General features: G+C 33.9%; 1 protein-coding gene across 4 annotated transcripts; it reads left to right on the top strand.

Moving 5' to 3' along the window:
- The first annotated feature begins 811 nt into the window (after positions 1–811).
- On the top strand, positions 812–11,680 carry LOC133674403 (uncharacterized). Of its 4 annotated transcripts, none has more exons than XR_009835227.1 (15): positions 812–1,030; positions 1,123–1,159; positions 1,463–1,654; positions 1,744–2,123; positions 3,305–3,406; positions 4,560–4,724; positions 4,880–4,990; positions 5,778–5,875; positions 6,920–7,043; positions 8,001–8,090; positions 8,195–8,239; positions 9,582–9,902; positions 10,671–10,854; positions 11,180–11,220; positions 11,318–11,680. XR_009835227.1 is itself a non-coding variant. In XM_062095489.1 (14 exons), the coding sequence occupies exons 1-14, from the start codon at positions 986–988 to the stop codon at positions 10,698–10,700; spliced, it is 1,647 nt and encodes a 548-aa protein (XP_061951473.1). In that variant the 5' UTR covers positions 814–985; the 3' UTR covers positions 10,701–11,001. The 4 variants fall into 4 exon arrangements, 2 of the variants coding, with proteins under 2 accessions (XP_061951472.1, XP_061951473.1); XR_009835226.1 differs by having other exon boundaries at positions 11,121–11,220; XM_062095489.1 differs by lacking the exons at positions 11,180–11,220; positions 11,318–11,680 and having other exon boundaries at positions 814–1,030; positions 1,744–1,880; positions 1,974–2,123; positions 10,671–11,001.
- The last annotated feature ends 936 nt before the right edge of the window (positions 11,681–12,616 follow it).

Here is a 12,616-nt window from a genome sequence, read left to right as displayed (position 1 = left end):
TCTTGCTATCACTTTGAAAACCTCTCTAAATTCCTTGATTTAGGTTGGACGGATAGTTTCATTTGAATCTCAAAGTTCAATCCTAGCAATAGAGTGAAAGAAAAGTATTCATTCTACATGGGTCAGTTGTTAGATTAAAACTAACGGCAGGGACGACATTAATAAATGTAGTGTATTTCTAGAGAAATGTTGTTGGGATGTTTTTAAGTTATTTTTTAAATAAAAAAAATACTATCAATTGCAATGCCAATACAAAACTATTTGAAACTTGAGAGCAGCTTTGGAGTTGCGAATTATATTTTAGTTTTTTGTTTTAGATTGCCGTAGTTTTTATAGTTATAATTTTAAAAATAATTTTATTTATATTTTTTAAAAAAATGAATTTAAAAAAAATACTTGATTAAAACTATTACAAAATAAATTTTTATATATAAAATAAATGAAAAATAAGTTTTTATTAGTGAAAACATGCTATTTTAATTTCTACAAAATCAATATTCAAAACACAATACAATATAAAAAGCAAAAATTATTTAATCAACAAAATTTTTTTTCTTCTTGGTTGAGAGAAAACAAAGAAGTTATCATAATATTAAATGTTTTATAAATATGTGTTTAGTGATATGTATAAATGTTTTTTATGAAAATATATTAACAAAATATTATTTTATTTTCAATAACACATATTAAAATCATTAAAATATATTTATAAAAATATTAATTTAATATTTTTTTTAAAATAATAAACAACTCAAAAACAATTCTGAAAATAATTTAAAACACAGAGGCTCAAACTTGTTTGTTTTCTTAAAATAAAAAACCCCTAAGCAGTGTGCAAGGATATGGGAAAAGGGCGGCTACCACTAGAAATATCGCCGCTGGATCGCGGCATTCAATTTTTGGAGGCACTTTTTCTTTCTTTGACATTTCTCTTCGAACATACCCTAACAATGGAGCACAATCTCTGAAATCCACTTGCCAATCCATGGCTTTCTTTCGAAGGCTTCTCCCTCTCCCCTCCTCCCTTCTAGTAACCCCCCCCCCCTCCTCTCTCTCTGTTTTTCCTTATAACGTTATTATTTTTTTAAAATTCTGATAAACGTATTTATCTTTGGCTTGCAGAGGACGAATATTTCTTCCATTACTGGAATTCGAGAAGGTTCTTTTGTTTCTCTCTATCCTGCCTTCATATCCGAACAAGCGGCTGCATCTAATAATATAATCTCGGAAATGAATGAATGAATTATTAATCATAACTTGTTATTTAATTAATTAGGTTTTAATTAATTCGTATTTGCATATAATTATGTTTGTTTAATATTCAAATTTGAGATATCTAGGAACTCAAGCCGACCGATAGATGTACGTAATTAAACTATCTAGCAAAAAAGAAATACCATAGGAGAAACCAAACCAAACCAATCCATGCTGGTAATTTATTTGGCTTTTAATTCAATTCCAGGTCTGGGAGGAAGCTTTCGGAGCTACAATGCAGTTGCGTCAACTGAACAAACAGTTTTGAAATTGGATAAGGTAGATGGTTTGGTTCTTGATGGTGAAGTAGCAAAAATTCGGGGCGAGTTTGAAGCAGCAAAGCAGGGTTTTTTGAGGATTCCTGAGGCTGTCAAGGGAATGCCAAAAATGAACCCTGAAGGTGCGTTCCATGATGTTTTGGCCGAGTTTTTGTTTTATTTGTTCATGGCATGGTGTCCGTGTATTTATTATTCTTGTTTGATGGGTTAGGCATATATGTGAATAAGAACCTGAGATTGGACAATATTCAAGTTTATGGATTTGATTATGACTATACGTTGGCACATTACTCTCCTAACTTGCAACAATTGATATATGATCTTGCAAAAGAGCATATGGTTAATGAGGTTAGATTGAACTTTCGTTTTTTGCTGTTTTATAAATTTTATCTTATGTGGAATTCTGTGATAAGTGTTGCATCTTGGTTTATTTTTTGGCAGTTTAGATACCCTGAGACATGCTTGAAATTCAGATATGATCAAACCTTTCCCATTAGAGGCCTATCCTATGACAAGAAAAATGGATGTCTCTTGAAGTTGGATTTCTTTGGGTCAATTGAGCCAGATGGATGCTACTTTGGGCGTCGCAAGGTACCCCAGAATATATATATTTTACTTTATATCCTTACCCTGTTTATAGATCCCAAGGATTGTAGATAAATTTTGGTTAGCTGTAGGATGTTTTCTTCATAAAGCAAAGTAGGAAAAAGAGCTCTAATGCTTGAATTACTGTTCAACTTCAAAAATTATGATTGGAAAATGGAGGGCGTCTTATCCTCTCCGTTGTGTTTCAGGTCTCATGCACTTGTATGAAAGTTCCTTTTTTTATGAAAAGCAGATGGCTTAATGGAGCCACTGCAACCATTAATTAATTAATACATAACTAAATGGATTGACACCAACCAACATTCTTGCCAAGAAGTTAACTTGCTTCAACTGAACTTGTGACATCCCAAGAGAAATCCGTACCTCTACATGATACATACTAGCCCAAATTCTTTGTTAAGGTAGATGATTAACTGGTTAAGAAGGTGCTTTCTACAAAGATTCCATGCAACTTTGTAGGGAAAGCACTAAGGCCATGAGTAGCCATTGCAAGGGATTGAAAGAAATTTCAATGTAATAGCTGGATTCACACAAACATGAAAACTCTTTTCTAGATGCATAAAGGAACAATAAACATCTCGAAGAATTCAGGTGATGGGATAAGGGCTGAATAATCTCAGACTAATCAATCGTGTGTTTGAGTGATTCCAGTGGAAACATGACCAATGGAGATTTGTGGGTTTTCGGAAATTCTAATGGCGCAGGGCATAAATTAATATTTATGGTAGTTTGTCTCCTTCGAGGCTGGGTTTCCAATTAATAATCAAAGTTTTGGATTTTTTGCTTTATTAGACGAGTATTTTGTTTTGATTATTGTTTATTTAATGTTTTTATTAGTTTTTCTTTTGCAAGCATCCCGCAGACTAGAATTTTTTGGATCCATATGAAACTTCATATCACACCCTCTAATTTTTGGCAACACTCTTCATATCTGCCCAAATTACCAGTTAGGTTATATTCTCTGAAGGATTGCCTTACTCTCTCCTTATCCCTTCTCATCATTTCTCACAATCCAGAACCTTCAACAATAACCAACACAACATTAGACTTCTAGAATTTGATTGTGGTTTATGTGCTAAGACTATTGTGATGCTGTTTAATTAATTGTTTTAATTTATACACTTTCAATGAAAACACTGTGACTTGTCATATTCTTTTCTTTTCAGCTCAACAGGAAGGAAATAGAACAGATATATGGCACAAGACATATTGGTCGTGACCAAGCACGTGGGCTTGTTGGCTTGATGGATTTCTTTTGCTTTAGTGAGGTTAATTTCACATTGTTTTCCACTATGCTTTCTGGACCACCAACCCAAGACCACAAACAAAAAAGAAAATTAAAAACAATGTAATGAAATGTTGATGGCGCTAGCTGAAAGTATGTTTTTAACATGCTGGTCAGTATTAATGATTTTATTACACTTCAATATCCTGAGGATGAGTGGAAAATATTATGGCTCTGAATTCTTTGAATAGTCAGTATTCAAAACCAGTAAGGTTGAAGTATATGGAAAATATGAATTTATTTTTCACTTAGAAAAGATAAGTTATATTCATTTTTATTTCCTTAAAATGTAGCATAGGGGCCCCTTTATTTATTTTCTAGGATACACTTTTGCTACTATAATCAGCTTCCCTCTACATTGTTTTTAGTCTCATTATAATTCTATCGGAAAAGCAATATTAAGCTAATCCGAGCCTGAGGATGTTGGTTGGAGGGATGAATTAATCCCCGACTATAAGAATTTATAGATCCTGTGTTAGCCTTTAGAGACCTAAATCCGCCTGGCATTATTAGTAATTACTGTCATAATGTGCAAGTTCGTGAAAATTTTCCTGTATTTAGAGCACTTATGGAGGTCTGAACTTGAATGTTTATTATGTCAACTCCTGAAGCATCATATCTTTTGAAATTTAGGCTATGATGCATCACAGCCATACTGTCTCTTTCCATCCCATGTATTATGTCCACTTCCCTAATTTAAGATGTCCTGGAGTATTATTTTCACTTTGAACTGGAACTATAACATAGAGTACCTTAATGGAATCTCCCTTGTAAAGTACTGGTAAAGCAAAGGAGTATTCTTGGAAAGTCATGCAAATGTAAATAACATAATTAGGTATGTCTAGGGGCCAAGCATTTACTGTTAAGTCGGTTTGCTGATCTTTTGTAGTCAAAAGAGGTTTACGGCTTGGCATGGATTTCCTTGGTGCTATATGTTTCAGCTAGTATCTTAACAGGACTTGAACTCGATTGCAGCTGATACACAGTAGCTTAACAGTCATATATTTATTTTTGCTATCCTTGTTTGATTGCACAATCCCCTTCATGGATCCATTGGATGGACCTTTGACTGTTTGGCTTGTGCATTTGTGTTTCTCTTTAATCCTAAACTACTACGTCATCATTTTATTTTGTAGGCTTGCCTTCTTGCAGATGTTGTACAACATTTTGTTGATGCTAAACTGGAATTTGATGCAACTTACATATATCAAGATGTAGATCGTGCAATTCAGCATGTTCATCGCAGTGGGTTGGTTCACAGAGGAATTCTTTCTGATCCTTACAGATACCTTGTAAAAAATGTGGGTTCCAATTCCTTATATATTTGGCTGTATTTACAATCCGCTTTAAGTTAAACAGAGCTGTTTCCCAAATCTGTTCCTGTCAGGAATGTGAGATGGCATTTCTGCTTGATACTTCTGAGTTCTGACCTCTTGCATGTGGGTGAATATTTCAGGGCCGAGTACTTCGCTTTCTTACAATGCTAAGAGAGAAGGGAAAGAAGCTTTTCTTGCTCACTAACTCTCCTTACAATTTTGTGGATGGAGGGATGCGCTTTATGCTGGAGGTATTCACTTACAAGAATCTAATCTTAACCTCTTTTTGTGTCTTAAAAGTGGAAGATCAATATCCTGTCACATTCACTATTACACTATTGCAATGTAACAGCTGGCCTGCAATAATTTTTTTCTTTCAAGTTAGTTAGTTTGGTTTCTCTATAATAGTTCAAGATACTTTGAGAGGCAAATGCATTCTATATTTCATGTTTATAGATCTTCAGTGCATTGTCTTAAAAGATTATTCTTGCTGTTGTTGGAAATACAAAAATAGGATGCTGTAAAATAGAAGCCGGCGTATGAATGCTATAAATGGCACAATTTCATTCATGATTAATTGATTTATGTTATGAGGAATGTGAGTGAAATGTTCTCATGCACGCAGAGTGTGAATCCTATCCACCATTGCAACTTTCATTTTTGACACTTGGAATTAATTTTGCATCTTAAAGGTATTTGAGATGCTTTTTTTTTGTCCTGTCAGGTAATATTTTCTTTCATATTTCTGAATTAAAAAAAGCAGCTCATTGAGATTTATTTCATAAAATAGGAGGTTGTAGACCGTGGAATGCTCCTAGTTTGATTTTCTCGTTCCAGTTGGTATGAGTGGAAGTGCTGAATTTCATCATTGGAAATGATTTGGAACTTGTTTCAATAGTTAGTGCAAGATTGAATGCTTATTTGTCTTTTGTTCGGTTTGTGGGTTTGTTGTTAGTATCATTATGGTAAGGTTGCTGTCATTACTCCATTAGAAAAATTAATGGTAAGTTTCTTGGCTTGCTTCAACATGCTCTTTAGGATTCTTTGGGTTACAGAGACTCTTGGAGGGAGCTTTTTGATGTTGTTATTGCCAAAGCCAATAAGCCAGAGTTTTACACTTCGGAGCATCCCTTTCGGTTAGTATCTTCAACCTATGAAGTCTTGTATTTATTTTGTACATATACATGCAAGAGAAACCAGACATGAGGCTTTGTTCTGCCACTTCACAATGTTCTTAATTTTCTTCCATGGTTTTTGATTAAATCTTCACGAGGGCTTTATGATAACAACTGCAGCTGTCATGAATAATGAAGTGATGGATATGGTTTACTTAACAAATACAACCACAAGAGAGGTTGGCAATGCAGAAGAAGAGAGCAAAATCATCAAAACAAGGGAATTGATGTAGAATAGGAGCCAAAATCACCAACAAGAGAGACAAACTCAATCTTGAAGAAAACTCAGTTTTTTTTATTCAACGATTAATAACTAATGTCTAGGTGCTAATTTATATGAACCAAACCAAATAAAATAGTAAAACCTAATAAGTCTTAATTCAATAAGGAAACTAAAATTTTAATTCAACTACTAAATAATAAATACTAATATTCCTAAACAATAAAATATTTAATAGTAATGCAATATTAAAATTCCTAAATATAAATATCAATTCCCATTGTTTCCCTTCATTCTCCATCAGTTGGTCTCTTGCAGGCAACCTGAAAATAAAATTATTAAGCATAGGGATTAAAACCTTTTAAAAACTTAGATTTACTTCTGTAAAAAGAGGGCCTTTTGTACCTAACAGCCTATGAGTTGTAGTATCATGCTTCTCAAGAAGGTAAAATTTACTGCATTTGTGTCTCAACAGCATTAGCAAAAAGAAATCAAGATTATGGAAATGCAATTAGGTTTACTTTATCTTGCTGACAGCAAGTTCCTTGCCCATGTGGTCAAACCTCGATGAATTGTGTCTATTGCTGAATTTATAAAACTGAAACGTGAAAAGGACATGACTGCCTGTTTTATTTTATCTTATGCTATAAAATTAAGCTGCCAGCAGTGGTCCTTAATCCTACTCCTTCATTTTTTTTCTGCACTTTGGTTCTATGTCTGTTAACAATGAAATCCATGTATAATAATTTATTTTTTGATGATCCATCTTTTTGAAACTTATGAAGCTATTATGACATGGAGAAGGACACCCTAGCTTTCAATAAGGTGGATGCGTTTCTTCCGAATAAAATTTATTACCATGGATCACTGAAATCGTTTCTCCAAATTACCAAGTGGAATGGTCCAGAGGTACATCATATATGATTTTTTGGTTTCGAGATGTTTCAGTAGATTTTACATGTTGTGGTTAAAGACCAATAAGTAAAAGTATATATATGTGAGTTCTGCAAGTTTGTCCTGCAAACCCTTTTCCTTCTTGAAATTGGATTTACATATTTGCTCATCTTCTTGATTTGGGGAAAAAAGAAACATGCCTTGAATATACATCCTTTTCTCCTATGCTTTTTTAGTGTAATTTTCTTTACAAAACAAATATAAGTGTTTCAGCATAGAGTTCTTCCGTTCTTAATTTGTTATCATCCTTCTCTCCATATAGGTAACTGTGATGAAAATTTGAGAAACACATGTTTTGTTCCTTTATTGAACTTTATTGCCGAAATCACATCAATTCATTTAAGAATTTGGGTTTAGATACCACCTCTCTGTATAATTTTGTTTTGTTGAGCTTGTTATAATGAAAAATTCTTGGATCAATAATTAATAGAAAAGATTTACTGAAACTGAGGACAGAAAAGGTTTATTTGGCTGAAAGAAGAAGGTTTCTTTGATTGTTATTTGATGTTTAAGATTATGTACAGTTTTCCCTTTTTATACAAATTACTCTTATCCAAAAAACATTTAAGATTATGTACCCAAAGATGATGAATTGTGCTGTAAAAGATACATTCTTTTGATAATAAAGGGTTTTAATGTATAACCACTTCTTCTATAGTAATTAAATTTCTTTGGAAAAAGTTTTTAATTATCTGGATAAAATACACCTCATGTGTAATAAAGGAAAGCAGTCCCTATCTGCTCCCCCTCTCATTTTCGATGGAAATTTAACAATTAATAGAATTGAGTTATTTTTTTCTTACATGCTTGTTGGACAAATCAAAATTTAATCGCAAATCCTTGTTTGACAGTTATACTGAAAATGTTTTCTCCTGTGACGTTTGAACAATTTACCATTTATTTCCTTTGTAGGTGATTTATTTTGGTGATCACCTCTTTAGTGACCTAAGGGGGCCTTCAAAGGCTGGTTGGCGCACTGCTGCTATAATCCATGAACTAGAAGTATGGGTCATTTCTCGTTCTTTTCTACCTGTCATGTAAATGCCCATGTTTTTAAATTTTAGCTTATCAAGCACTCTCTTATTTTGGTTTTTTTCATGATGCAGAATGAAATACGAATTCAGAATGATGATAATTATCGTTTTGAACAGGTATGCTTTGCTCAGCTTTTTGACAGTAGTAGTAAATAGCTTTTTATATCTATATCTTTCGACTTTGGCTAAATAGGATGCATGTGTCTGGGCACATTTAGCTTCCTTTAAAGCTTTGTTGTTTAGAGAAAAGTGCTTATGTTTTTTGAAATTTTTTATTTTCAGTTGAAGTATCCTCTTCCTCATCTATATCATTGTTAGTTTATTCTGCTAGTTGTTAGTCTTGACTTGGCATATCTGTATTGAGCTATAAAATTTTTCAATCTTGTAAATGTCTCGTGCAAATAAATTACTCAGCACAAATTGGGGCTAAATGTGGTGTGATGACTTTCAAGTTATAGGCAATCTTGATACCTCAAGGAAGTGGAAATGCATCTGCTGATGATGTCAATTATATCAATTTTCTGACATAAGTTCTCACTGGCATGATTAGAGAAATTTATCTCTCTTAAAAAAAGCACAAAAATGTTATTGTTTCTAGACTTCATTAATTTGTTGAAAAATGGACCAAGACTCTTGAACACTCAGGGCATTATAAGAGTGGTCATCTTATTTGCATCACATAATGCTAGTATTGTCATGTTTATTAATTTTCTGAGTGAACTCCTCACAGGCGTGATTAAAGCCCGCAATTGATTGTGTTGTAGATTTCATCGAATTTTTGGAAAATGGACTAAAACTCTAGAACAGCTAGGGCACCAGACTAACAATGTTCTTATTGACATCAAAGAAGTTGTGATTGTAATCTGTTCTGAACTAGATCTGCAAGTGATTACAAACTTAAGTAGTGGTAATCAGCTACAAAGTAGACTATAGCACAACAAAAAGAATGTCGCAGAGCAACTTCTGTGATTGGGTTAGTGAAGTATTTGTATTGATCATAGGAAGATGATATAAGACTCATGGCATATAGTAAGTGCTATAAGATTCAAAAGATTTTACATTTTGAGTTCACCAGCGCCTTTTGAAATTAGGATTGATTTGAGAAGGTCAGTCTTGTTCAGTTGCCTAAATTGCCTTTCATCTTCATCTTATGTTTCATATCTAATGAAGCAAATATTTATTGTTTTAGTTGATGATCAGCTTGAATCTTCCATTATCTAGCCTTCTCTGCTGTGTGCATTTTAGAAAGGAAAAGAAAAGGAAAAGTTGAACTAAAAAAACCCTCCTTTGTTACCTCCAATCTCACCTATCCATGAAAGAAAGCCTTAAAAATTGTCTGTTTGGGATGAATATGGTTGTGTCTTTCACTTAAATTGTTCAATGAAAATTGTCAGGCTTAAAGTTGTTTCTTCTGGTTGATCATAAGCCCTATTGTGGTCTACTCTGCTCCTGGATGCAGGCAAAATTTCATATCATACAAGAACTGCTTGGTAAACTACATGCAACTGTTGCAAATAGTCAGAGAAGTGAAGTGTGTCAGTTGCTTTCAGAGGAGCTAAATGATGAGAGGCTAAAGGCAAGGCAGAAGATGAAAAAAATGTTTAACAAGTCTTTTGGAGCAACTTTCCTAACTGACAAAGGTCAAGAATCAGCTTTTGCGTACTACATCCATCAATATGCAGATGTCTATACAAGCAAGCCTGAGAACTTTTTGCTCTATCCGCCTGAAGCATGGCTTCATGTACCCTTTGATATCAAGATCATGCCACATCATGTGAAGGTATGTTTGCTTTGACTTGGGAAAAAATTCATTTTTCTCTTCTTTAGCGAATAGAAAATGACTGAATATATTGGTGTTCTATGTGAGGCTTTCCTCTTTCTATCCTGAATGCTGTCCACGTGGTTGCCTGGCCTTATGTTACGCTTTCATTTGGCCTTATGTTACACTTTCATTTTATAAATCATAGAGGGTTGTCAGAACTCAGAAACATATTGTGTTTCTTGGTTCTGTTTTTTCTCAAAACAAATAAACCCTATTAGTTTTCTGCTAAATGTTGGGCTTAGATGTCCCATCATCTTTTGATGTGGATGTCATTGTCATTCAAGACTATGTTCCATTATTAGAAAGATGCTAGATTTCAATTCTGAAGAAAATAAATATGTTTTCCCTTTTCTAGTTCATGTCTCTGCTCTCCTACTTTTCTTCACCAGTCTTCTGTGTATATGTATGAGGTGAAGTAGCTTGACAAATCCTTGACTAAAGACTTGTGAACTCCAATTAGATTTATATCTTTTAGCACAGCAGCTCAAATTTTATATTTTCAATGCCTAAAACTTGAATACATTTAGGTTCAGCCAGATAGACATGATACTTCTCTAATTCTCTTTACCAAACTTTATCTGGTTGGTCTGAACTAATATTTTCATGAACCTAAGTGCCCATGGAGCCTTTCTCTTCTTCTTTTGGGGAACCCAGACATTCCATCCGTTTATATCTATCTGCTTCTTTGCTTATAATGTCTTTCTTTCTTCTTCTTTTTTTATTTAGGTTCCATCAAGCTTATTTAAGAATCAATAGATTCTCATTTTCAACATGGTTATCTTGGGCTGGTTTTGCGAATATTCAGCAAGTGACTCACATTTTTGGATGATGACACTAAAGTTTGTTCAGATAATGATGTTTCAGCAACGAGGACATGGGAGTACCCTTTCAGTTATTTCAATAGGACTAGGTATAAACAAATAATTCTTTCTTTTTTGCATGCAATGCTTAATTTATTCCTTAGCTGCATTTGAATTTGAAGAGGCAGAACATGCTCTTCTCATGTATGTAAGAAATTGTTTGATATCATAATGAGATTAGGTAACTTTTCTAAACATGGAGAAGATTTCCCTAAATCCTATTTACATGTACAATAATATGTTCTTTAAAATATGTATTTGGTTCCATGATTTGCAACCTCTTACTAACAGAATGTGTCAATTGAAACATTCTCAGGCAGTCAATTTTTTTAATAAATAAAGCTGATTATTTGACCTCTTTATACACGAGTGCAGTTGGTGGTAGAAATTGCGTTGTTCTTTTGCTGTAGTTTCAGGTAAGCAATTGGATCGTTACCTTGGATTGCTATATGATGATTTGCGAGGGATGTCAAAGTTGCGTCATCCTTATTTTATGATCATGTATTATTGCAGAACCAATTATATAATAAGAGGGACTTGTGCCTTGAACTGCAACTCGGTATACAGTTGAAGCCGGAACGAGATTGTTTCCCCTGACACTTGAAATCCTGTAGTAAGATTTATTATCTCCGATGGTTGTGTAGTTGGGCACTCTAATCCTATCTAGTTACTATATGCCTAACATGTGGTTTTATGAGCAATCTGGCGTGGATATACGGGAGAAGGTTAGGCACCGAAGTTGTCAGCTGTATTTCCTAAACTTGCACGCGCACGGCAACCCAACAAAGGGCAGAAGGCTTGAGCAGCCAGCATTATTAGATATCCTTTGGATGGTATCGGCTAAATAATGAGCTGTCCTTGATTTTTATTAGGCAATTGGCCAGTAAACTGTTTTCCTCACCATTAGAGATTTACTTCGAAGCAGGGTACGCTATTCGGTACAAATTACTCCTGCGCTGAATTTGTTTATAGTTCCATGCAAGGTAAGGTTAATTTCGTTTTGGTGATTTGCCTTTAGTCATTCTTTTCTGTTCCCTCTTTTGAGTATCAGAAATGATGGAGGGTCACGTAATCAGTAAAATGACGTAACAACATGCTTGGCGTCTGTACAGCATCAATAAACATATAGCCAGGAGAAGTCAAGGAAATAGTAGATTGCCTCCTCCCTCAAGCCTTGCACAACCTTACACGCATCTTCAAGAGTGCTTGATGTTTTAAGCCAATCCAATCTTGTCTACAATAATCAAACTCCCCCTGACAGGGCAAGGTAAGTTGCCGACATTTCAAAATGTTAAGGTGATTAAAAAAAGTAAATGTATAAAAAGAAAACGTGGTTGACAACAGATAATCTTGCATAAGCACGACTATCCACAAATGTTACCTTTGTCAAACTTTGCACTCATGCTGTGACCGCACCCTCTATGAACCACAGAGTTTTGGTGATTAATCAAATAAGAAACAGGCAATCCAGTCCAATATTCAGTCCAGATCATGGTAAAGGCACCAGTTTTATGCCCAATTACTCATCAGCACCATGCGTGTAAAATTGGTGCAAGTTTCTTCTAGTCGTAAAGTTGATGCTCCATCCATCATAAAAATGGGTTTAGATGTGGATTCCATTAAATGAACCTGGTTCTTCTAATTAATTTGGAATCGAATTGTAGAAATAATTTAGCATCAACATAGTAGAAAACTTGTTTGGAAATATATTACAGTTTGAAGAGTTGCAGTTCTCATTTACGATTTTTTTAAAAAAAAAATATTGAAGAGATGATTTTATTAATTTTTTAAAAATTAATTAAAATCTTGAAT

Source organism: Populus nigra, chromosome 15 (genome assembly GCF_951802175.1).
Source record: "Populus nigra chromosome 15, ddPopNigr1.1, whole genome shotgun sequence".
Taxonomy (NCBI): Eukaryota; Viridiplantae; Streptophyta; class Magnoliopsida; order Malpighiales; family Salicaceae; genus Populus; species Populus nigra.
Note: the sequence above shows the minus strand (reverse complement) of the source record. Positions and strands in the feature narration are given on the sequence as shown.

Coding starts and splice junctions, on each gene's coding strand:
- LOC133674403 (XM_062095488.1), top strand. CDS start 986: ATGGCTTTCTTTCGAAGGCTTCTCCCTCTCCCCTCCTCCCTTCTA. Junction 4,991..5,777: donor GGATGCGCTTTATGCTGGAG/GTATTCACTTAC, acceptor CATGCTCTTTAG/GATTCTTTGGGTTACAGAGA. Junction 8,240..9,581: donor ATAATTATCGTTTTGAACAG/GTATGCTTTGCT, acceptor TCCTGGATGCAG/GCAAAATTTCATATCATACA.